The 26,969-nt window shown below is 44.0% G+C and overlaps 1 protein-coding gene across 1 annotated transcript in view; it reads left to right on the forward strand.

The window, feature by feature from the left end:
* Positions 1–4,409: 4,409 nt before the first annotated feature.
* agpat5 (1-acylglycerol-3-phosphate O-acyltransferase 5 (lysophosphatidic acid acyltransferase, epsilon)) overlaps positions 4,410–26,969 on the forward strand; it is a 152,764-nt gene continuing 130,204 nt past the window's right edge. The window contains exon 1 of the mRNA XM_072251125.1: positions 4,410–4,759. Within this exon, the coding sequence (XP_072107226.1) occupies positions 4,541–4,759 (219 nt within the window). The 5' untranslated portion in view covers positions 4,410–4,540. The remainder of the gene's footprint in view (positions 4,760–26,969) is intronic.

Here is a 26,969-nt window from a genome sequence, read left to right on the forward strand (position 1 = left end):
AGAACGCTATGCAGAGGTGTTCGATGATGTGCTCGGGGAGCTTCCGGGTGCAGCCCACCTGCAGATTGATGAGGAAGTTCAACCCACAGTGTTACCCCCATGATGTCTACCTCACGCTATGAAGCGGGAAGTGAAAGCTGAGCTTGATCAATCTGTAGACAGCAAGGTGATAGCTCCAGTCCATGAACCTGAAAGGTGGGTTAGCCAATAAGTGGTCACAGAGAAGAAGAACAGCAATCTTCATTTAGGCATTGACCCTCGACCATTGAACAAAGTGCTGAGGAGAGAAAACTACCCCCTTCCGGTGATAGAGGACATTTTGCCAGATCCTGACCAGGCTAAGGTTTTCAGCAAGCTTGATATGAGTTCTGCATTCTGGCAAGTGAAATTGGACAGTGAAGCAAGCGAGCTCACCACTTTCAACACACCTTTCGGGCAGTATAGATGGCTCAGACTCCCGTTTGGAACCAGCGTTTCATCAGAGATCTTCCAGCACAGGCTGCATCAGGCACTGGAAGGACTACCAGGAGTGATCTGCGCCACGACGACATTCTGGTGTACGGAAAAGGGGAAACGCGGGAAAAGGCAATCGCCGATCATGATATGAAACTTGAGCAGGTATTACAGCGTTGTGCGGGGCAGCATATCAGGCTCAACAAGAACAAATCTGTCTTCAGAGTGACAGAGATACCCTTTTTGGGGTATCTCATCACAAGTGATGGACTTCAGCCTGATCCAAAAAAGGTTGCTTACGTTCTCAACATGCCAGCACCCACGGATGTGCAGGGAGTGCAGCGATTGATCAGATTTGTCAACTACCTGAGCCATTTTCGACCAAGTCTCTTAGATACCCTTGAGCCAATAAGACAGCTGACAAAGCCAGATGTAGCATTGGAGTGGTCAGCTGAGCAGCAAAACGCTGTCTCCAACATCAAGCAGATGGTATCCGAAGCACCGGTGTTAGCAGACTACAATTCCAAGGAAGAGCTAACCATCCAACATGACGCCAGCAACAAAGGCCTAGGGGCAACACTCCTCCAGAATGGACGTCCGATCGTATATGCAAGCAGAGCACTAAAGGACACAGAAACACGTTACGCAGCAATCAAAAAGGAAATGCTCGCAATCGTTTTCACACTTGCGCATTTTCATCAATACACTTTTGGCCGCTTCACAGGAGTCCTCAGCCATCACAAGCCGCTCGAAGTGATAGTTAAGAAACCGTTGGTGAAGGCACCAAAGTGCCTACAGGGAATGCTTCTTCACCTGCAGAGCCATGACTTTGACATCACCTACTATCAAGGAAAGCTCATGCACCTCGCAGATATGTTACCTTGAGCAGTTAGCGGTACTCCAGGCCAGGAGAACAGCTTCGACGAAGTCGACATGCTATCGCACCTGCCAATCCACGATGAGCGTCTAGAGCAGATTCGCATAGAAGCAGCGAAAGATGACACACTACAGATGTTGAAACGCGTAATCATCAGTGGATGGCCGATTGAACGTGACGCGCTACCAGAGCAACTTACACCTTACTATGGCTATAGGGATGAGCTCGCAGTCCAAGACGGCTTAATCTTCAAAGGTGAGTGTGTCATCATACCGCAAAGTGAGCGAAAGCAAAAGAAGCAAAGAATTCATTCGTCACATTTGGACGTAGAAGGCTGCCTCAGATGTGCTCGCGAATGTCTTTTTTGGCCAGGCATGAGCAGCGACATCAAGCAATATATTGCTACATGTGATATTTGTCACACATACGAAATGAGTCAGCAGGAAGAATCACTTATGAGTCATGAGGTACCTGCTCGGTCGGGGGAAAAGATAGGTACTGACCTGTTTACATTCGAGGAAAAGAGTACCTCGTCACCTTTGATTATTACAACAATTTCTTCGAGGTAGATCTTCTTTGCGCAGCCGTTATTCACAAATTGAAGGCTCATTTTGCGAGATATGGTAGCCCAACTTGTGGTTAGTGATAATGGGCCACAATACACGTCAGCGGAGTTTCACAGATTTGCACGAGAATGAGATTTTGAGTACTTGTGTAGCAGCCCCGGAAATAGTAAAGTGAATGGAAAAACTGAACCAGCAGTTAAAACAGCGAAGCGGATCCTCACAAAGAGCAACAAATCACGAGCAGATCCCTACCTCTCACTTCTAGACCTTTGCAAGGGCTCAGCATGAGTCGTGCCCAGCACTTGATGAATCACTGCACACGCACGCTCCTGCCTACAACAGTGTGTTTACTGGAACCCAGAGATGTATGTGAACGCGAGCGTATGAAACAACGCGTCCAGCAGCAGGCCGACAATTACAACAGATCAGCCAAAGACCTTGCCCCACTCGACGAAGGGGATACCGTGTGCATGCAACCCCTGGTGCAAGGTAAAAAGAATAGGGAGAAAGCAATTGTGTGTCGGCGCCTTGATGAGCGTTCATATGTAGTTTAAACCCCTTCTGGGATCTACCAACGTAATCACACACACCTACGAAAGACGGCTGAGGAACCGCCTGAAAAGCTAATCACATATGAACAGGCAAAACCAGGTCAAACAACCGAGATCAATGACCACAGTGTGCCCACCGAATCAAATGCACACAGCCAAACAGTAGCAGAGACTAATGACAATGACCACAGTGTGCCCACCGAATCAAATGCACACAGCCAAACAGTAGCAGAGACTAATGACAATGACTACAGTGTGCCCACCGAATCAAATGCACACAGCCAAACACTAGCAGAGACTAATGACACAACACAAACACTAACACAAGTGTTAAGACAAGCAAATAACAAACAACAGGACTCAGACAAAATAGTAAAAACTCATTCTGGCCGCACAGTGAAAAGGCCACAATATCCAGAAGACTTTGTCCCACATTGAATAATTGATAAACAATTGAACAATAAATCTGTGACACTATTTGGCATTTTAATGTCACGTTTATACTTAAAGAAGGACCATGTCCTATTTGAGGTCGTGTAGTTTGTAGTTTGGGGTGTATGGGGTGTCAGGGAGGGGTAGCACCTCTGGTGGGGTAACATGTCACATCCTTTTCAAGGCAGTTAGTCCACCTTATGTCCCCACCTGGCACTCAGCTCTCACCTGTGGCTCCCTGTAGCTGTTTGCATGCGACAGCGGCCATACCACGGGCAACGGCTTCGACAAGCCGGCTAAACCAGGTGAGGGTAGCCGACGGGTCTCAAACCCTCACTGAGATAGGAAGTTGTCTATCCCAGCATGTGAAGACAGACTCCGGCGGATTGAGCGGACGAGACCAATGGAAGGTCCAACGGTCAAGAAGGCGGTCTCTGCAAATGTCGTGGAACGTGTAGAGCAGGACAAGACACAGAAGACGTCCTGGTCATCCACTGCGCCTGGTCCCATCTCCAGCCGTCTAGACTCTGTCTTGCCACTGGATCCAGATGGGAATTGGGAAGAGAGAGTGAGGCAGACACTGCGCATCTCTCCCTCACTTAAATCCAAATCATGCGCTCATCTCCACACGATCATAATGGTGTCAAGGTCCTCATTGACGTCGACAATGAATGAACACAAGTTTGTAGTTTGAAGTTAAAGTCGAATTTTGGTATGTTTTATATCTTGTATATATGCTCATACAAAGGAAAATAATGAGTGGTATGTATTTGTGACAGGCATAAGAGATATAAGGCATGATTAATGAATACTTTGTAAATTAATTCCATGAAAATACACTGGAAAACAGACTTCAGAGAAATTGAGTTTAATTGTTAATACAATTGTTCATTTTCTTTGTTTTGATAAAAAGGGGGATGTTATGATATACTTGTACATGCACCCGTGAGCAGACGATTAAAGTTGGAGCGCATGCGCCATTGTTTTTATCTTAAATATCTGTCTCGAAACAGCATCAAAGGTTACAGGGAGAAGGCCAGGGGGAGGTGGATATAAGGATCAGCCATGATTGAATGGTGAAGCAGACTCTTTGGGCCAAATGGCCTAATTCTGCTCCTATGTCTTATGGTCTAAAGACAGATACTGCACTGGCCACGTGCCACAGAGATCTGGCCAGTGTCGGTATGCCGCAGGAAGATGATTTAAGCCAGTGATCCTGAACCACAGACAATTGTTACACAGGCCAGTGACCAGGAGCCATACAGCTGCCACACCGCCTGACCATGCACCTCAGAGAGATATTTCTCAGCCAGTTACTCTGAAATACAGCTGAATTACTTTGGCTTGTATCAGGGCACCATAGCCAGATGTTGCACCGCCTAGCCAGTGACGGTAAACCACAGACAAACGTTGCACAGGTCAGCCAGAACCAGAGCACGCAACAAGACGTTCCACGGAAACCAAGTCCCGGGAGCAGACAGTACTGAGGCCCCGCCCCTCCCATCTCCGGGTTGCTATGGGGAGGCCGCGGCGCTCGGCCAATGAACGGCGACGATGTTGGAGGGTGGTAGCATGGCGCTAGAGATGGCGGGGCTGCGGCGGCGGTGAAAAGGAGCAGGTTGTCAAATCTTTCACATTCCAGTTCCCGCTGTGCCGCTGCCATGCTGCTGTCGCTAGTGGTACACACGCACTCGCTGCGTTACTGGTTGCCCGCCGCCGTGATGTTGGGTACTGCGCCCGCCTACCTGCTCAGCTGGGCCGCCTGGCGCCTCCTGTCACTGCTACTGCCCGCCCGCTTCTACCACCCGGTGGATGACCGGCTCTACACCGTGTACCAGAGCGTCGTGCTCTTCTTTTTCGAGAACTACACTGGGGTGGAGGTGAGTGCACCCCTCCCCCCTCCCTCTTCCTTCCCCCCTCCCCCCTCCCTCTTCCTTCCCCCCTCCCCCCTCCCTCTTCCTTCCCCCCTCCCCCCTCCCTCTTCCTTCCCCCCTCCCCCCTCCCTCTTCCTTCCCCCCTCCCCCCTCCCTCTTCCTTCCCCCCTCCCCCTTCCCTCTTCCTTCCCCCCTCCCCCTCCCCCCTCCCCCCTCCCCCCTCCCCCCTCCCCCCTCCCCCCTCCCCCCCTCCCCCCCTCCCCCTCCCCCTCCCCCTCCCCCTCCCCCTCCCCCTCCCCCTCCCCCTCCCCCTCCCCCTCCCCCTCCCCCTCCCCCTCCCCCTCCCCCTCCCCCTCCCCCTCCCCCTCCCTTCCCCCCTCCCCTCCTACATCCCTCCTTATTCCCCATCCATGCCTTCCCCTCCTCTGCAATTACTTCTCCCTACCCATCCCTAGCCATACTTTGAATACCAGGTTTCGTCATGTACAGTACATGTTATATTTAATTGTTGATGAAAGTAGTCAAGTAAACATGCACCACAATGTTCCCATGTTGAGGGTGGAGTTGCTGTGTCTGGAGTCACCTTCAGCAAATCCTGAGCCAAAGGCAGCCAGGACTGAGTCCTTCACCTTAGGCTAGTTGTGATTTCACTTTGTATTCTTATTCCACATTCCATTCTCACATATTCTGTAATTACATTACATTGTTGTGACAGATAAGTTGAGCCTTTTATCATGTGCACATGACTCACGTATAAGGAGCACTTGATGGCTCTGGGCCAGTGTTTTGACAAATGATCTAATTGAAATCTACTGAATATTGAAAGAGTTAGATAAAGTGAATGTGCAGAGGATATTTCAAATAATGAGTGAGTCTAGAACCAGAGGACACAGCCTCAGATCATCCCTTTAGAACTGAGATGAAAGGAGATCTTTTTTCAGCCCGAGGATGGTGAATCTGTGGAATTTATTGCCACAGATGAATGTGGAGGCCAAGTTATTGTGTATACTCACAATACGCTGGAGGAGCTCAGTAGGGTCGGGCAGCATCCGTGGAAAAGATCGGTCAACGTTTCGGCCTGAAACATTGACCGATCTTTTCCACGGATGCTGCCCGACCTGCTGAGCTCCTCCAGCGTGTTGTGAGTATTGCTTTGACCCCAGCATCTGCAGATTATTTTGTGTTTAAGTTATTGTGTATTATGGGAAAGATTATAGCATGTATAAAACAGTGGCAGATTGACAGCAAGCAAAAAATGGGAATAAAGGGAGCCTTTTCTGATTGGCTGCCAGTGACTGGTGGTGTTCCATAGGGATCTGTGTTGGGATTGATTCTTTTTATGTTGTATGTTAATGATTTGAGTGATGGAATTGATGGCTTTCCTGCAAAGTTTGCAGAGATAAGAGATAGCTGGAGGGGTAGGTAGTTTTAAGGAAGTAGAGAGGCTACAGAAGGACTTAGGTTGATTAGGAGAATGGGCAAAGAAATGACAGATGGAATACAGTGATGGGAAGTCATGCACTTTGGGAGAAGAAATGAAAGGGTTGACTATTTTCTAAATGGAGAGAAAATACAAAAAACTGAGATGCAAAGGGACTTGGGAATCCTGGTTCTTGATTTGATTTACAGGTTGAGACTGGTGAGGAATGCAATGCAATGTTAGCATTCATTTTAAGATGACTATAATATAAAAGCAAGGAAGAAATCTTGAGACTTTTTACAAAGTCTCACTTGGTGTATTGTGAGCAGTTTGGGCCTGTTACCTTAGGCTGGATGTGCTGAAACTGGAGAGGGTTCAAAGGGAGTTCACAAAAATTATTCCAGGATTGAATGGCGTGTCATATGAAGAGCATTTGATGGCTCTGGGCCTGATTCCACTGGAATTCAGAAGAATGAGGGGTGACCTCATAGAAACCTATTGAATGGTGAAAGCCTTGATACTGTGGATGTGGAGCTGATGTTTACTGTGGTAGGAGAATCTAAGACCAGAGGACACAGCCCCAGAATAGAGGGACGTTCTTTTAAAACGGAAATGAGGAATTTCCTTCAGCCAGAGAGTGGTGAATCTTTGGAACTCTTTGCCACAAGCAGCTGTGGAGGCCGTCTTTATGTATACAGGTTTTCCCCCGCCATCCGAAGGTAGAGCGTTCCTATGAAACGATTCATAACGTGGAATGTCATAAAGCGAAGAAGCAATTACCATTTATTTATGGAAAAATTTTGTGAGCGTTCGCAGACCCAGAAATAACCTACCAAATCATGCCAAATAACACATAAAACCTAAAATAACAGTAACATATAGTAAAAGCAGGAATGATATGATAAATACACAGCCTATATAAAGTAGAAATACCTTTCCACAATCATTGCCACACTGTCCCCCGAAGCGAAAATCTTACGCAAGCGCTCTCGGCAGAAACACGACGCAAGCGTCGTCAGCAGAAACACTGTCTCCAGTAACCTTTAAGCTATGAAGCTGCCAAATCATACCAAACAACACAAAAATACACAGCCTATATAAAGTAGAAATGATGTATGTACAATGTAGTATCACTTACCCGGAATTGGGACAGCGCCGGGCACACTGATGATAAGTGTGTTAGGCTGAGGCGGAGGTTGGGGTGGTGCAGTAGCCCCCACCCTCCAGGCAGCGAACTGATACCAATCCGTGAAGCGTGCAGGGGTAGCCGGGACGCACCCAGCACATCTTTAAGAAAAAAGCCGAAATAAACAAGCTAATCAATTAGGTGCCACCCGGCAAGTAAGTGTTGGCCCAGATCATCGCCTCTGATCTGGGCCGACATTTACGTGCCGGGTAGCACCTAATTAATTAGCTTGTTTATTTCGGCTTCTTTCTTAAAGATGTGCTGGGTGCCTTCTGGCTACCGCTGCGTTCTCTGCGAATCGGTATCTGTCCGCGGCCCGTTTGCTACTGCATTCGGTTTCGATTGTTATCCTTTCCTCTTACAACTGCATCAGCTCTTCATCTATCAGTTCTTGGTCATGGGATGTCAAAACCTCTTCAACATCACCTTCGTCAACTTCCACAAGCCAAACTCACTTTGCCCTTACTTCGTTCACCAGAATCAAAACGCTTAATTATGTCTAGTTTTACGCTAAGTGTAAAACTCTCACGAGCTCTTTTTAGGCTTTTCCAATACCTTAGAACTCGTCTTGCTAACAGCTGCTCACAGGCACGTGTTTAAGCAATGCCGGCGAGAATGCAGTTCCGAATCCGGGGGAGAGCGGCTGCTTGGGGCACGCACTGCTTTTTTTCGCGCGCTACCTTTCCCATGCGCTGCCTTTTTTTGTAACAGTGAAAACTCCTTCTATTAGCGAAAACAGGGAACTAATGTAGGTCTGTTGTAACAGTGAGGTTTCGTAAAGCGAACGTTGGAAAAGCGGGGGACGCCTGTACTTGAGGCATTGGTTGATAGATTCTTGATTGGTCAGGGGATGAAGGGATACAGGTAGAAGGCAGGAGATTAGGGCTGAGGGGAAAATTGGATCAGCCATAGTGAAATGGCAGAGCAGACACTGTGCCAAATGGCCTAATTCTGCTCCTCTATCTTATTTATTTCAAGCAGAAGTTGGTGGGTGCTCAATTAATAAGGGTGTCAAAGTTTGTGGGGAGAAAGCAGGAGAATTGGGACTGGAGCATAAATCAGTCACGTTCGAATGGCGGAATGGATTCAATGGAGTGAATGGCCTCCACCTACTACTATGTCAAGATTCAAAAGTGTTTTTTATCCATGCTCCAGTATTCAAGTATAAAAGAGAATGAAATGGTTGCTCTGGACATGATGCAGTGTTTAAAAAAAAGCATAAAAATACAAAATATAAACATGAAAACAATCCTATAAAATAATGTACAAATAATTGAGTGTTGCTCTGTGTGTTTGTTTGTTTGTTTTCAGGTCCCACGTCTATTTTCTAAATTTAGAATGTATTGAAATAGGATTTTTTGAGCTAATCTACAAAACATTGTGCATCATGTCAAATCAACAGAAAAATTTGAAAACCTGTCAACAATTTAATAAAAATTTAAAAAACAAAATTGTGAGACTGAAAATTACTCTGAAAAATACCATTTGTATTTCCTTCACTAACTTTCCTCCAGTACAACACAGTATCTTACCTTACTAACTCACCCAAAATTGGAGGATTACCTGAATAAATACCCCCCCCCCCCGTAAGGTCCAACAGTATGGTAGATTTTTATCAGACCAAACCAAATTGAAGACAAATCAGGAAGATAACAGAGAAGGTGAAATCTGGGGGAAGGGTACAAGACCATTTCAAAAGCACTGAACATTTTTTTTAAGAAGAAGTGGAAACAATAAGAAACCACAGCCAAGCTCTAAGTTGCTGCCTCTCTAAGCTTCGTCACCAGAGAAGAATGGCATTTATAAGAGAGGTTACTGTAAGGCCAACAGTCACTCCGAGCTGGCGAATTCAGTGGCTGCAACTGGAGATGAAATTCATGGCTTCATAATCTAAGGCCTTGCACAAAATTTATGAAAGAGTGGCAAGGAAGAAGCCCTGGCTCAAAAAATATAAGCATGTTCTTACCCATAAAACTGCAAACATCACTTAAAAGATGTGGAAGAAGGTCTTGTGGAACTTTTTTTTTACTGCAATACCAAGTGGTATGTGTTTGTGTTAAAGTTAAAGTCTGTCCCGAGCCTTATAGGGCTCATCAGACCGGTGCTTATGCTGGTTTTGGCGTGAAGGGACTGAGAGTATGAGACAATCAGAATCAGGTTTATTATCACCAGCATCTTAACAGTGGCAGTTCAATGCAATACATAGTATGAAGAAGAAGAAAACCAATAAATAAATCAATTACAGTGTGTGTGTGTGTGTATATATAATATAGAATAGATTAAAAATCAACCTTTGCTTTAAATATACTCAATGACTTGGCTTTCACAGGCATCCATGACAATGAATTCCACAGATTCACTGTAGTTAAAGGAATTCCTTCTTTTCTCTGTTCTAAATGGAATTCTTTCTATTCTAAGGATGTGCCTTTTGTTCTGAGACTCGTCCACTAAAGGAAACATCCTCTCAGAATCAGAATCAGGTTTATTATCACCGGAATATGTTGTGAAATTTGTCAATTTAGCAGCAGTTCAATGCAATACATAATCTACAAGATAAATAATTAAATCAATTACATTATATGCATATTAAATAGATTAAAATTATGCAAAAAACAGAAATAAAAGATATTAAAAAAGTGAGGTAGTGTTCATGGGTTCAGTGTCCATTTAGGAATCAGATGGCAGAGGGGAAGAAGCTGTTCCTGAATTGCTGAGTGTGTCTTCAGGCTTCTGTACCTCCTTCCTGATGGTAACAGTGAGAAAAGAGCATGCCCTGGGTGCTGTGGGTCCTTGATAATGGATGCTGCCTTTCTGAGACACCACTCATTGAAGATGTCCTGGGTATATTGTAGGCTAGTACCCAAGATGGAACTGACTAAATTTATGACCCTCTGCAGTTTTTTTCAGTCCTGTGCAGTAGCCCCACCATACCAGACAGTGATGCAGCTCTCCACAACCACTCTGACTAGGCCTTTCAGTTTTTTATAGGTTTCAATGAGATCTCGCCCCCCCCCCCTCATTCTTCTGAAATCCAGCAAACACAAACACAGAGCCGTCAAATTCTTCTTGTGTGTTAACCCTTTCATTCCCAAAATGATTCTCATGAACCTCCTCTGCACCCTCTCCTATCCCACCAGAGATTTTCTGAGATAAGAGGCCAAAACTGCTCACTGTATTCCAAGTGCAGTTTAAACAATGCCTTATAAAGCCTCAGCATTTCATCTAGACCTCTTGAAATGAATGCTAACATAGCATTTGCCTTCCTGACCACTGGTTCAGCCTGCAAATTGCCCTTGACAGAACCTGCACAAGGACTGCCAAGTCCCTTTACGCATTTAATTCTCTCCCTTTTTAGAAAATAGTCAATTCCTTTATTCCTATCAATGTGCATGACCATACACTTCTTTGCCCATTCTTGAATCTGTCCAAGTCATTCTGCAGACTCCCTGCTTCGTAACCACCACCTAACTTTGTGTTGTCTGCACACTTGGCCATAGTGCCATCCATTCTGTTATTCAGATTGTTGACATACAAAGTGAAAAGAAGCAGTCCCCATAGCTCTGTGGAACACCACTTGTCACCGGCAATATAGGCCCCCTTTATTCTGACTTTGCCTCCTGCCAGTCAACTAATCTTCTATCCATGCTTGTATCTTTCCTGCAATACTGTAGTCTCTTATCTTGTTAAATAGCCTCTTGTGCGGCACATTGTCAGGGGCCTTCTGAAAATCCAAGTTAACAACAGCCACTGACTCTGCTTTGTCTGTCTGCCTGTTATTTCCTCTAAGAGTTCCAACAGATTTGTCAGTCAAGCTTTCCCCTGAAGGAAACCCTGCTGACTTGGGCCTACTTCATCATATACCTCCAAGTACCCAGAAATCTCATTCATAATAATGGATTCAAACATCTTCTCAACCACTGAAGGCAGGCAAACTGGCATATGATTTCTTTTTTTCTGTCTTAAAGGGTTGAGTGACATGTGCAATTTTCCAGTCCTTGAATTTGATTCCAGAATCTGGTGATTCTTGAAAGATCATTACTTATGCCCACAATCTCTTCAGTTTTCTCCTTCAGAACCCTGGAATGTGGTCCACTTGGTTTATGTGATTTAGCTTCCCAAGCACCTTCTCCTTAGTAATAACAACTGCAATTACTTCTACCCTCTGACACTCTTGCATATCTGGCATACTGCTAGTGTCTTACACAGCAAAGACTGACACAAAATACTCTAAGTATTTAATAAAACCATAATATATGGGAGCAGAATCAGGCAGTTTGGCCCATCATGTTTGCCTTGTCATTCCATCATGGCTGATTCATCCCTCTCAACTCTATTCTGTCTTCTTTCCCTAACTTTGATGTCCTTACTGATCAAGAGCCTATCAACCTCCACTTTAAATATACCCAATCTCCACAGCCGCCTGTGGCAATGATTTCTACAGATTCACCATATTCTGGCTAAGGAAATTCTTTCTCCTCTCTCTTCGAAAAGGACTCACACCTATTCTGAGGTTGTTTTTACTATAGGAAACATCCTCTCCATGTCTCCCACTCTATTTCAATATTCAATAGATGTCAATGAGATCTCTTGCACCACCCCCCATTCTTCTAAACTTTAACGTGTACATGTGCAGAGCCATCAGATGGTCCTTGTTAACCCTTTTCATTCCTAGAATCATTCTCGTGACCTTCCTCTGAACTCTGAACACCAGCACAGCTATTTTTAGTTAAGAGGCCCAAAACTGCCCACAATACTCCAAGTTTGGTTTGACCAACACCTTTTACAGCCTTAATGTGGGTGACATTAATCCTCAATGCAATACCTAATATCAAACTCTGATATTGGATCAATTTTTCTGATTAGGGAAGAGCAAAGGCAGTTGTCAGGAAAACAGTTTAACTGAACATCCAGTCACAAACAATAGAAAATCTGCGGATGCTGGGAATCCGAGCACACACACAATGCTGGAGGAACTTAGCAGGCTAGGCAGCATCTAGAGAAAGGGGTTCTGTCAAAGGGTTTCGACCTGAAATGTCGACTGCACTCTTCCTTGATGCTGCCTGGCCTGCTGAGTTCCTCCAGCGTTTTGTGTGTGTTGCTGTCTTGTTTGTAACTGAACATACGATGCCAGCCCACCCAACTACATTTTACTTTAGTCCATTGCACAACAGTTTGTGGTTGTTGGAGTCACAGGAGTAAATCCGAGCTGCAAAAGAAACTGGGTTCCCCTCCCCCCCCCCCATGTCTTTCTCCCGGGGCCTCCTGTCCCATGATCCTCTCATATCCCGTTTGCCAATCACCTGTCCAGCTCTTGGCTCCATCCCTCCCCCTCCTGTCTTCTCCTATCATTTTGGATCTCCCCCTCCCCCTCCCCCTTTCAAATCTCTTACTAACTATTCCTTCAGATAGTCCTGACGAAGGGTCTCAGCCTGAAACGTCGACTGTACCTCTTCCTAGAGATGCTGCCTGGCCTGCTGCGTTCACCAGCAACTTTGATGTGTGTTGTTTACAGAGAGCCCAGTTACTTGATTAGTTTTTATCTTTTGCAGGGCACTTCAGTAAATTGGTAAATTGGATTATTATTTTCAAATGTTAAAATGGTCTTGCATGCCATTCATGCAGATCAGTTCATTACAATAATGCAGACATCCCACCTCTCCTGGAAGTTCCGGGAGTCTCCCGCATATTAATAGTGGCTCCCTGATGCCCACAAATTATATACAATATCACGGAAATCAATTTTTTTGAGAGCAAGCAAGAGAGAGCGCGTGTGAGAGAGAGCGAGAGCAAGCAAGCGCAGCGAGAGAGAAAGCAAGCGAGAGAGCGAGAGCGCGTGAGCGAGAGCGAAAGCAAGCGAGCAACCACGAGAGAGAGCAAGAGCGTGCTATGGCAGAGTGTTCCAAAAAAAATATAAAACGTAAGTCACCTCAGACTACACTAAAGTGTACCCCTGCCTAATAGGGGTCAAAATAATGACAGTGTTGCTTGCTGCACTGTTTGCAACAGTGACTTTTCTATTGCCTATAGTGGGTTAAGACTGTAAAAGACGTGTTGAGGTGAGGTTAACAGGTGTCATTCATTCATTAGCATAGCTAACGTTATTTAAACTAGCTGGCTGGCTGCTAAGGAGCTTCTCTATTGCAGACATCCCACCTCTGCCAGAAGTCTCCCGCAAATTGATGGTGCTATCTCCCTGAAATGAGTTTTTGCAGGGTTGGATGTCTGATAATGCATTGAGGTAGTTAGTGTAAGGTCAAATAATAAGAGTGCAGAATTAAGTGTTATAGTGCAATGCAAGTAGTAATAACTCAAGATGTAGAATTTAGATTTAAGTCTACGATTGTAATAGAAGTCGTGAGTGAATCTGCAAAATGCTACTTGGAATGAGTCACCACACTTCAGCACGATCTTCAAAGTCCAAGGTAAATTATCATCGAAGTATGTGTATGTCATTATGTACTACCCTGAGGTTTTCTTGCAGGCCTTTACAGTAAATCAAAATACAACAGAATCAATGAAAAATATACATAGACTGGCAATGTGCAAAAGAAGACAGACTGTACAAATAGAAAATAAACAAACACAATAATAAATACATGGTACGATTAGTGTTTTGTGATGTGCCAGATCTCCTTCAGTCCTTTGCCAGTCCAATGATATATTAACGCCCAGGAATTTGAACCTGTTCACCCTCTCTGCCTCTGACTCACCAGCGAGAATTGTTACACGGACTCCAAACTTCCCCTTTCTGAAGTCTATGATTAACTCCTTGGTTTTGTTGAAGTTCCTGCACCACTTAACCAGTTGGTCTGTCTCACTCCAGTATGCTGACTTATCACCAGTTGTGATTCAGTTAACAGCATTGTCATTAACAGTTTTACTGGAGATGTGCTTAGCCACATGGTTTTGGGTGTGTGCACAGCATTGAGATGTGCCTGTGTTGGTGGTTGATAGTATAATGGTTTACATGGCAAAGGAATGTGATACCATGTGTTTGATGCTTTCAGAATCATTTAGATTATCTATAGAAAGAATTCAGAATCAAATTTATTATCACTAACGTGATGTGAAATTTGTTTTGCGGTGGTAGTACGTTACAAGGACATAAGTATCTAAATTTAAAATATGCTACAGGAATAATGTTGTGTTAAAGGATTCATAGAACTTTTAGGAATCTGAAGGGAAGAAGCTGTTCCTAAATCATTAAGTATGGACTTAACATTTCAACCCTTTGGTAACATTAGCTCCCAACAGGACAATTCATATCAGTGGATATAAAATATCAGATTGCAAATGGTTTCATGTTCCATTTTAACATCACCTCACTTGTCCCTTCTATTTCAGTTGAATTGGCACACTGTACTGCATTAAGTATTAAATGAGCAGAAGCAAGTTTTAACTATAGCTTCATCAACACTTCCATCTTTCTGACTCGCTTTGATACAGAACTACCTGCTTCATCTTGGATGAACATTTAATCGAGTATATTCCTCACTCTACTGTCAACACTGCCTGTTTTCATATGTCTCCACTCCAGTGTGCTATTGAAACCCGAATTCATAATTTTGAGATCCCATTTAGTTATTTTCCTGAACACGAGATTCTGCAGATGCTGGAAATCCAAAGCAAAGTACAAAAAATGCCGGAGAAATTCAGCAGCTCGGGTAGCACCTATGGGGAGGAATAACAATTGATGTTTTTGGTCTAAAACTTCAACTGTTTATTCATCTTCATAGTTTTTGTCTGACCTTCAAAGTTCATCCACCATTAGTTAGTTAGTTGGTTAGTTGTCCCTTAGAACCCAAGTCACCCCAACTACAAACTGTTCCAGCTGCTACCATTTGGGAAATGGAACTGTAGCATTAAAGCTCAGACCAACAGGCTCTGGGACAGCTTCTCCTACCAGGCCATCGGAGTGATTAAGCTGATATAATTGTATTTTTATGCTATATTGACTGTCTTGTTGTACATACTATTTAATATAAATTACTATAAATTTCAGATTTGGATGGAGACGTAACGTTAAGATTTTTACTCATGTATGTGAAGGATATAAGAAATAAAGTCAATTCAATTCGATTTATTCAAAACTTTGCTTGCACAACCCTCATTTATTCATCAAAGTTGCTGGTGAATGCAGCAGGCCAGGCAGCATCTGTAGGAAGAGGTACAGTCGACGTTTCGGGCCAAGACCCTTCACATCAAAGTTGCTGGTGAACGCAGCAGTTGACTGTACCTCTTCCTAGAGATGCTGCCTGGCCTGCTGTGTTCACCAGCAACTTTCATGTGTGTTGCTTGAATTTCCAGCATCTGCAGAATTCCTCGTGTTTACCTCATTTATTCATTCAATTCTACCTGTACTCAGTTACTTGTTTGCAGATTCGTGTGTACTGTCAAATACAATTGTGCTTTGTCACCCATGTGGTTTCCACCCACATTCCAAAGATGTATGGGTTAGTAGGTTAATTGGTCATGATTGCATTTGGGTGGGTTAGGCTAATTGGATTGGAAGAGCCTCTATCATTCTGTAAATTAACAGGAGTAGAATAGTGGGGTAGCTTGATGCTATTACTGCTTGGTGCTTTGGACTTTGGAGTTCAATTCTGGCACCGTCTGAAAAGAGTTTGTATGTTCTCCCTCTGACCCAATGGGCTAACTCCAGGTGCTCCAGCTTCCACCCACAATCAAAAGATGTACCGGTTTGTAGGTTGTCCTGAGGTTATGCTATGGTTAAATGAGTGGGTGCTGGGCGATATGGCTTACTGGGTCGGAAAGTTCTGTTCCGTGCTGTATCTCAAACTAAAATATTAGATGCTCAGCTGCTTATGATATGAGCAGCGATCATGCTCAGGGACATCAGAATTTCTAATTCTGCTTTCATTTTTGCTGTTGAGTTCTCTCTCTCCCCCCCCCCCCCTTCCCCCTTCTCGTTGATGGGTTACTGTTTTCATCTTAAGCCTTTCCCAAATACTTGCATTCCAATGGCTATAGCAAATTAATGAATTTTTATCGGATTCCTTGAGCATAAGTCACATCATGGATGAGGTCAACTTTCTTTCTCATTGACTGCAGTCTTCACTGTCATGTCCATGGCTGTGTGATGGATGTAAGCAGTACCTGGACTTGAGTGCATGGATCATATTTCCATGGACCTAGGACCTGAGGGCACAGCCTCGGAATAGAAGGACATCCTTTTAAAACAGATGAAGGGGAATTTCTTTAGCCAGAGGGTGGTGAATCTATGGAATCCATTGCCACAGACAGTTGTGGAGGCCAAGTCATTGGGTATATTTAAAGTGGAGGCTGATGGGTTCTTGATTAGTCAGAGTGTCAAAGGTTATGGGGAGAAAGCAGTAGAATGGGATTGAGAGGAATAGTAAATCAGCCATGATGGATTGGTGGAGCAGATTCAATGGGCCAATTATCAGAATCAGTTTTATTATCACCGGCATGTGACGTGAAATTTGTTAACTTAGCAGCAGTTCAATGCAATACATAATCTAGCAGAGAGAAAAAAATAATACTGATAAATAAATGAGTAAATCAATTACGTATATTGAATAGATTAAAAGCCATGCAAAAACAGAAATACTGTATCCATTTAGGAATCAGATGGTAGAGGGGAAGAAGCTGTTCCTGAATCGCTGAGTGTGATCCTTCAGGCTTCCGTACCTCCTACCTGATGGTAACAGTGAGAAAAGGGTATGCCCTGGGGGCTGGAGGTCCTTAATAATGGACGCTGCCTTCCTGAGACTCCGCTCCCTGAAGATTTCCTGGGTACTTTGTAGGCTAGCCTAGTTCTGCTTCTATGTTTTAAGGAGCTTCTTCATTATGATCAATTAAGCTGCCTTGCTGCATGCTGACTTTTCCTATGTGTAAAGGAACTCTCTACTCGTCTACCCATTGCTCCTACATTACGTTATCCAAAGAGGTGAAATTAGCTTGTTAATGTACAATTATAAAAACTGTATTTCCTCTTTGTCACTTCTCTTGTCTTGGTTCCATGTCTTTGCTATCTGTTATGTTTAACAGATAGTAGGAACAAAGTCATTTGTGGCATCTTTGAGAGCAAGGACCTGGACCCATTGCAATTTGCCTATAGCCACAGTAGGTCAACGGCAGATGCAATCTTAATGGCTCTCCACATGGCTTTAGACTACCTGAACAACAGAGACACCTACGTCAAGATGCTGTTCATTGACTATAGCTCAGCATTTACTACTATCATTCGTGCAATTCTGATTGAGGAGTTGCAGAACCTCCCTCTGCAATTGGATCCTCAACTTCCTAACCGGAAGACCACAATCTGCGGATTGGTGATAATATATCCTCCTTGCTGACGATCAACACTGGTGCACCTGAGGGGTGTGTACTTATCCCACTGCTCTACTCTCTGTATACACATGACTGTGTGGCTAGGCATAGCTCAAATATCATCTATAAATTTGCTGACGATACAAGCATTGTTGGTAGAATCACAACAGGTGATGAGAGGGAGTACAGGAGTGAGATGTGCTAACTAGTGGAGTGGTGTCACAGCAACAACCTGGCACTCAATGTCAGTAAGAAGAAAGAACTGATTGTGGACTTCAGGAAGGGTAAGAAGGAACACATACCAATCCTTACAGAGGGATCAGAAGTAGAGAGAGTGAGCAGTTTCAAGTTCCTGGGTGTCAAGATCTCTGAGGATATAACCTGGTCCCAACATATTAATATAGTTATAAAGAAGGCAAGACAGAAGTCAGACTTCATTCGGAGTTTGAAGAGATTTGGCATGTCAACAAATACAATCAAAAACTTCTGTAGTTGTACTGTGGAGAGTATTCTGACAGGCTGCATCACTGTCTGGTATGGAGGGTCTATTGCATAGCACTGAAAGAAACTGCAGAAGGTTGTAAATCAAGTCAGCTCCATCTTGGGTACTAGCCTACAAAGTACCCAAGACACCTTCACAGAGCGGTGTCTCAGAAAGGCAGCGTCCATTATTAAGGACTTCCAGCACTCAGGCATGCCCTTTTCTCACTGTTACCATCAGGTAGGAGGTACAGAAGCCCGAAGGTACACACTCAGCGATTCAGGAACAGCTTCTTCCCCTCTGCCATCCTATTCCTAAATAGACATTGAATCTTTGGACACTATCGCACTTTATTTTAATATTCCTGTTTTTGCACGTTTTAAAAAATCTATTCAATATACGTAATTGATTTACTTGTTTATTATTTTTATTTTATTTACTATTATATATATATATATTTGTTTTTCTCTCTGCTAGATAATGTATTGCATTGAACTGCTGCTGCTAAGTTAAATTTCATGTCACATGTTGGTGAAAATAAATCTGATTCTGATCTACCATAACCCATGCAGTATCTGTTGGGTCCAACTGTTTAACTATATTAGACTGTTTAGTTGATATTTTCTTTAGAGCTTAACAATTACCTGCTTGTATTTTAAATAAACATTACATGCATGTAATAGTTTATTATGGTTCCTAGTGATTATACAAAGTAGGATTCTGGAAGCTTCTACATTATTTGTATAAACACTATCTCATTGGTTAACCATTATTAACAAATTTAAATGGAATTTTTCCTTATCTATGAGTATAAAAGAGCTGCACCGTGAGGTCAGCGCTATCTTGATCTTAACATGCTCATCTTTTTGCCTTTAAGCCTTCTGCTGCTAGCTTCTGCTCCTGTTTCTTTTGTTCTATCAACGTTTATCAAAACAATTGTGAAGCAACAAGTTTTGTGCCTCTTTTCTGACTTCTGGAATCTTGGATTCAGAATCCAATGTATCTTTAGCAATCTTAGAATCCTGATCATCTCAGCGATGAGTTTGGACTCCAAATTTTCTCCATCACAACAAACTGGAGGAACTCAGCAGGTCGGGCAGCATCCGTGCAAAAGATTGGTCGATGTTTCGGGCCGGAACCCTTTGTCAGGACTGTAGAGGGATGGGGCAGAGGCCCTATAAAGAAGGTGGGGGGAGGGTGGGAAGGAAAAGGCTGGTAGGTTCCAGGTGAAAAACCAGTAAGGGGAAAGATAAAGAGGTGGGGTAGGGGAAGCAGGGAGGTGATAGGCAGGAAAGGTGAAGAAGGAATAGGGGAAAACACAATGGGTAGTAGAAGGAGGCGGAACCATGAGGGAGGTGATAGGCAGCTGGGTGAGGGGGCAGAGTGACATAGGGATAGGGGAAGGGAGGGGGAGGAAATTACCAGAAGTTGGAGAATTCTATGTTCATACCAAGGGGCTGGAGATTACCTGGATGGTATATGAGGTGTTGCTCCTCCAACCTGAGTTTAGCCTCATCATGGCAGTAGAGGAGGCCATGTATGGACATATCTGAATGAGAGTGGAAAGCAGAGTTGAAGTGGGTGACTACTGGGGAGATCTTGTCTGTTGTGGCGGATGGAGCGGAGGTGCTGGACAAAGTGGTCCCCCAATCTGCGTCGGGTTTCACCGATGTAGAGGAGGCCGCACCGGGAGCACCGGATGCAATAGATGACCCCAACAGACTCACAAGTGAAGTGTTGCCTCACTTGGAAGGACTGTTTGGGGCCCTGAATGGTGGCAAGAGAGGAGGTGTAGGGACAAGTGTAGCACTTGCGCTTACAGGGATAAGTGCTGGGTGGGAGATCCGTAGGGAGGGATGTGTGGACCAGGGAGTCGCGGAGGGACCGATCCCTGCAGAAAGTGGAGAGATATGGAGAGGGAAAGATGTGCTTAGTGGTGGGGTCCTGTTGAAGGTGGTGGAAGTTGTGGAGGATAATGTGCTGGATCTGGAGGCTGGTGGGGTGGTGAGGACAAGGGGAACTCTGTCCCCGTTGTGGCGGGAGGATGGGTTGAGAGCCAAAGTGCAGGAAATGGAGGAGATGCGGGTGAGGGCATCATTGATGACAGCAGAAGGGAAACCCCGATCCTTAAAGAAAGAGGACATTTGAGATGTCCTGGAACGGAAAACCTCATCCTCAGAGCAGATGCGGTGGAGGTGAAGGAACTGGGAATAGGGAATGGCATTTTTTTGCATGTGGCGGGGTGGGAAGAGGTATAGTTGAGGTAGATATGAGAGTCTCTGGGCTTGTAGAAGATGTCAGTGGACAGTCTGTCTCCAGAGATGGAGACCGAGAGATCGAGAAAGGGGAGTGAAGTGTCTGAGATAGACCAAGTGAATTTGAGGGCTGGGTGGAAGTTAGAAGTAAGGTCGATGAAATTGACGAGCTCAGCGTGGGTGCAGGAAGCAGCACCAATGTAGTTGTCAATGTACCGAAGGAAAAGTTGGGGAGCAGTACCAGAATAGGTCTGGAGTACAGACTGTTCCACATACCCAGCGAAGAGGCAGGCATAGCTAGGGCCCATGCGAGTTCCCATAGTTACACCCTTAGTCTTAAGAAAGTGGGAAGAGCCAAAAGAGAAGTTATTGAGTGTGAGAACCAGTTCCACCAACTGGAGGAGGGTAGTAGTGGTGGGGAACTGGTGAGGTCTATTATCCAGAAAGTAGCGGAGGGCTTTGAGGCCTTCTTGATGGGGAATGGAGGTGTACAGGTTTCCCCCGCTATCCGAAGGTAGAGTGTTCCTATGAAATGGTTCGTAAGCCGAAATGTCGTAAAGCGAAGAAGCAATTACCACTTATTTATATTGGAAAATTTTGTGAGCGTTCGCAGACCCAAAAATAACCTACCAAATCATGCCAGATAACACACAAAACCTAAAATAACGGTAACATATAGTAAAAGCAGGAATGATATGATAAATACACTGCCTATATAAAGTAGATATACTTTTCCACAATCATTACTGAACTGTCCTCCGTAGTGAAAATCTCACGCAAGCGCAGTCGGCAGAAAATCTCACGTAAGTGCTGTTGGCAAGAACACTCTCCCCAGTAACCTTTAAGCTATGAAGCTGCCAAATCATACAAAATAACACGTAAAAATACACAGCCTATATAAAGTAGAAATAATATATGTGCAGTGTAGTATCACCTACGGGAACCGGGAAAACAGCGCCGAGCACACTGATGATGGTGTGTTAGACTGAGTCGCCGCAGGTTGGGTGCTGCAGTGGTCCCCACCCTCCTGGCCACCGACCTGATACATTGCCGCGAAGCACGCAGGGGTCCAACGGTAGCCAGGAGGTATTCAGCACATCTTTAAGAAAAAAGCTGAAATAAACAAGCTAATTAATTAGGTGCCGCCCGACACGTAATTGTCAGCCCAGATCAGTGCTGATTTCCGATTGCGTCGTCTCTGATCTGGGCCGATAATTATGTGTTGGCGGCACCTAATTAATTAGCATGTTTATTTCGGCTTTTTTCTTAAAGATGTGCTGTGTGCGTCCTGGCTACCGTTGCATTTTCCGCAAATCAGTATCTGTCTGTGGCCTGGGGGTTGGGGTGGTGGGACACTGGGGTATCATCTCGTCGTCTGTTTCCATTAGAGCAGGCAGCTCACCTTCTTCTATCTCTGCCCGCCTCGATGTCGAAGGTCGAGGTTCGTCGTCTGCTGTGGCTGATGTGGAAGGCTTGCTTGACTGCTGAGCCTCGCGCATTTTTCTATCACACAGTTCTTTAATAAGGACTCAAACCATCCTAAACCGACGTACCCTTTCAAAATTAAAGTCGTACTTTATCATTACTCATTCGGTTTCGATTGTTATCCTTTTTTCTTCCAATTGCATCAACTCTTCATCTGTCAGTTCTTGGTGATGGGATGCCAAAACCTCTTCAACATCATGTTCATCAGCTTCCACAAGCCAAACTCACTTTGTCCTTACTTTGTTCACCACGATCGAAACACTTAATTATGTCTAGTTTTACCGTAAGTGTAACACCCTTACGAGCTCTTTCAGGCTTTTCCGATACCATAGAACTCATCTTGTGAACGGCTGTTCACAGGCACGTGTTAAAGTAATGCAGTTCCGAATCCGGGGGAGAGCGGCTGCTCGGGGTGCGCTCTGCCTTTTTTCGCGCGCTGAATTTTTTTTCGTAACAGTGAAAACACCTTCTGAAAGCGAAAATAGGGTACTAATGTAGGTCTTTCGTAACAGTGAGGTTTCGTAAAGCGAACGTTCAAAAAACGGGGGACACCTGTATAGGGATTGGACATCCAAAGTGAAAATGAAGCGGTTGGGACCAGGGAACTGGAAGTTATTGAAGAGGTGGGCATGGGATGTATCCCGGACTTAGGTGGGGAGGTACTGAACTATGGGTGACAAAATGGAGTCCAGGTAGGTAGATACAAGTTCAGTGGAACAGGAGCAGGCAGAAACTTTGGGTCTACCGCACCCTTTCTTCATCACAAGACTGCTTGCTTTAGATTCCAGAATTGCCATGTCAGTCCTTCAGTAGTAAAAAGCCCTTGAACTGTGACTATTTCAGACTCAACTATTTTAAAACTGTTCTGGTTGGTTTTCCACCTAAACATTTAAACTTTGGGTTATACTTCACGCTAGGTTGCATTGGTTGCCAATACTCCATGACAACAGTCTGATTTCTATGTTTGTGATTGCATTCTTTTATGGTTTTGCCTTGTGTTATCAGTTTTACCTGCACTCACAGATTTGGCATTCTGTTTTCTTTAACGGCCTCATACTGAGGTACACTCAGTGACCACTTTATTAGGTGCACCTCGACAATACAAATATCTAATCAGCAATCATGTGGCAGCAACTTAATGCAAACATGGTTAAGAGGTTCATTTGTTGAGACCAATCGTCAGAATGAGGAAGGAATGAGGAATAAGTGAGTTTGACCATGGAATGTGCCAAATGGGGTAGTTGGAGAATCTCAGAAACTGCTGATCTCCAGGGATTTTCATACACAACAATTTATAGAGTTAAGGGAAAATAGTGTGAAAAGAAAAATAAATCGCAGTGAGCAGTATTTCTGTGGGTGAGAATGTATTGTTAACTAGAGAGGGTAGAGGAGAATGGCCTGACTGGTTGAAGTTGACAAGAAGGTGACAGTAACTCAAGAAACTACACATTACAATAGTAACACACATCAAAGTTGCTGGTGAACGCAGCAGGCCAGGCAGCATCTCTAGGAAGACGTTTCAGGCCGAGGCCCTTCGTCCTGACGTGTTGCTTGTGATGTGTGTTGCTTGAATTTCCAGCATCTGCAGAATTCCTGTTGTTTACATTACAATAGTGGTGTGCAGAAAAGTATCTCTGAACACACAACACATTGAAGCAGATGATCATGAATATACACTCAGTGGCCAGTTTGTTAGGTACAGGAGGAACCTAATAATAAATTGGGCATTGTGTGTGTGTCATTATCCACCTGGATGACATGAAGTGGAAGATTTTCTAGGTACTGTACATGTAGCAATAATACACTTGCTTTATATGCATTCTGCCTCTTCTCAGATCCACTGTCTTTGATGTGGAGGAAATTGTTACTACTATTTCTTTCGGACATTTTCTTTTTCCTTGTCATCCTGTTGGGATGTCTCGCAGCAGCAGTCTTTTAAAGGAACTGAGTGAATTGAGCATCTGTGGGATGGAAGGAAGTACTGATTTTTGAGTTCAACCCCACATTAGGACCTGAAACATTAATAGTACCTTTCCACTCGTAGGTTGTGGCTAGGACAAGAATAGATCCCCTTCATGATTAGCATAACTGTTTAAGTGGGGTCACAGGTGATGGTTGTGATTTTAAATGAGTATTTCTCATCAATTTTTGCTGTGGAGATCATCAATGCTACGGAATTGAGGCAAATGTGTTATTGTGTTGGACCAAAGCCTTAACACTCATTAAGCTGGATAAAACTCCAGGGCCTGCCTGAGTGTATCATTGGACTTTGTGGGAAACTGGAGAAGAAATTGCAGAGATCTTTGCAGAGAGATTTGCTTCATCTTTAGTCACAAGTGAAATTCCAGAAAACTAGAGGATGCCTACTGTACTTTTATTTAAGAAGGTCAACAAAATGATGGAGAAGAAATAATAAACACATGATTCTACAGATGCTGGTAATTCAGGGCAGCACACAAAATGCTGGAGGAACAGCAGATGAGGCAGCATCTGTGGAAATGAATAAAACACTGTTGATGTTTTGGAGAGCAAGACCCTTCATCATGACTGGAAAGGGGAAGATGCCAGGAAAAGGTGGGAGGAAGGGAAGGATTAAAAGCTGGAAGCTGATGGGTGAATTACAAACGAGAAAATCTGCAGATGCTGGAAATCCAAGCAACACACACAAAATGCAGGAGGAACTCACGAGGCCAGGAAACATCTATGGAAAAATGTTTTGGTCCAAGACCCTTCATCAGGTGATAGGTGATAGGTGACAGGTGAAGCCAGTTGAGTGAGGGGGATGGAGTTGGAAGTTGGGAGGAGATGGGTGGAAAAAGTAAAGAGCTGAAGAAGGAGGAATCTTGATAGGAGAGGAGAGTAGATCATGGGAGGAAGGGGAGGAAGAGGGATACCAGGTAGAGGTGATAAGCAGGTGAGGAGAGGAGGTATGAAACCTAGTTGGATAGGTGTATGGGTGATTATTGAAAATCATTGAGGGAAGATCTTATAAAAGGGTTGGGGGAGGGGAGGAACAGTAAAGGTGAAGAAAAGGAGAATGAATTTTCCATTTTCAAGCAATGTTCCTACCATTACATTGTCATCTTCCCGAGGAAAATATAAGGTGCTCTTCTACTTTGTGTTTGACCTCACCATGGTGTGGAGATGGCTGAGGGAAGATGGAATGCTGTGGGAATGGAAAGAGAAGTGGAGATGCTGTGCCAGGAGCTCAGTATGGCTGCTATGGACAGAGCACGGGTGCTGTGGTAAAAAGTTGCCAGTATGTTTCTTTTTCTCGCAGATTTTAAGGAGCCCACACCGAGAGCACCAAGTTCAATAAGACAGGATGGTGGAAGTACATGTGAATTTCACCCTCACCTGGAGGGGCATTTTGTGTCCCTGGTTGGTGATGAAGGAAAAGGTGCAGGCGCAAGCATTGCTCATCCTATGGAAAATGTCAGGGATGTAAAGGATGAGTGTGCCCTGCAGAAGAGGGTCAGGGCTGGGGAGAAGAGAGGAAGATGTGGGATCCCATTGTGCTTGCAGAGGTGGCAAAAGGGCAATCTGCTGGGTGCAGAAGCTGGTGAGGTAAATGATGAGGGTGAAGAGAACTATCTCTGTTCTGTAGTACATGCATGGAAGTAATCCTTTCGGCTCAAACAGAACATTGTTGCTGTGGTTCCCTGTTGCCTGCATTTTTCTCATAACCCTCTTAAGTGTTGCAGTTGTACCTGTTGGATCTGAGGCGAGGATAGGTGAGAGTGTACATGCAGTCAGTTTGGGGGGGAGGGGTGTGGGGAGAAACAGTGTGGGTGCTCGCTTGCAGTAATTGGTTTCAAATGACCTAAACACTGAGGATGGTCTTGGAGCTGTTAACTTGAACATAAAATAATTAGATCATGCTGAATCCTATTGTGCATTCACTTTCATTTCTGGAAATGTAAATGTTATACTTGACAATGAGCTTCCAAAAGCTGTTGATTTTCAAATAAACATTTGAATGAGTGTTGAAAGAGCGTCATGAGACCTGAACAGTTGTCTAGAGCAAAAGCAGAAAAGTTTTTCTTGTTCTGGATTGTTTTTAATGTGATTCAGTGAATCCATGTTGTACGAAAGCAGTGATTTATACTGTATCTGCACTTTCAGAATGGTATGGTGCCCAACTGAGGAGGTGTTCTGTTTTGTTTGAAGAGTAATGTTTAATAATACCAAACTAGCAACTGGTGACTTATTGCATTGGATGAAACAAAATTGAATTTTTTTCAGGAATAATAACAAAATTACAGTGGTGCTAAAAAGTTTGTGAACCCTGTAGAATTTTCTCTATTTCTGCATAACTATGACGGAAAATGTGATCAGATCTTCATGCGAGTCCTAAAATTAGATAAAGAGAACTCAATTAAATAAAAAACACAAAAACATTGTACTTGTTTATTTATTTATTGAGAAGATGATCCAATATGCATTTGTTGGAAAAAGTATGTGAACCTCTGGGGTAATGTCTTCTATAAAAACTAGTTGGAGTCAGTTGTTCCAATCCATGAGATGAGATTGGAGGTTTGGGTTGTAGAGGTGCCTTGCCCTGTATTTTGAAATAAAAAGAATGCACAAAGTCAGGTTACTGACAGAGCCTGCAAGACCTGTTATGTGCACCAGACCTCAATCAAAACTACTTTCAGAGGACCTTAGAAGAAGAATTGTAGAGATGCACCAAGCGGGAAAAGGCTATAAAAGCATTTCTTAAGATCTCAATGTTCATCCGTCCATAGTAAGAGAAATTGTCTACAAATGGAGGAAACTCAATAGTGTTGCTACTCTCTCTAAGAGTGGGCATCCTGCAAAGATCACACCAAGAGCACAGTGTGCAATGCTGAAGTAGGTGAAAAAAAACATAAGGGTAACAGCAAAAGACCTGCAAAAAGCTGTAGAGCTTGCTATGTCTCTGTTCATGTGTCCACTTTCAGAAAAACTCTGAACAAGAATGGTGTTTATGGAAGGACACCATGGAGGAACCCATTGCTTTCCAAACAAAACATTGCTGCACATCTCAAGTTTGCAGAGGAAATGTTCTACAATGCTGGGGCAATGTTCTGTGG

Source organism: Mobula birostris, chromosome 2 (genome assembly GCF_030028105.1).
Source record: "Mobula birostris isolate sMobBir1 chromosome 2, sMobBir1.hap1, whole genome shotgun sequence".
Taxonomy (NCBI): domain Eukaryota; kingdom Metazoa; phylum Chordata; class Chondrichthyes; order Myliobatiformes; family Myliobatidae; genus Mobula; species Mobula birostris.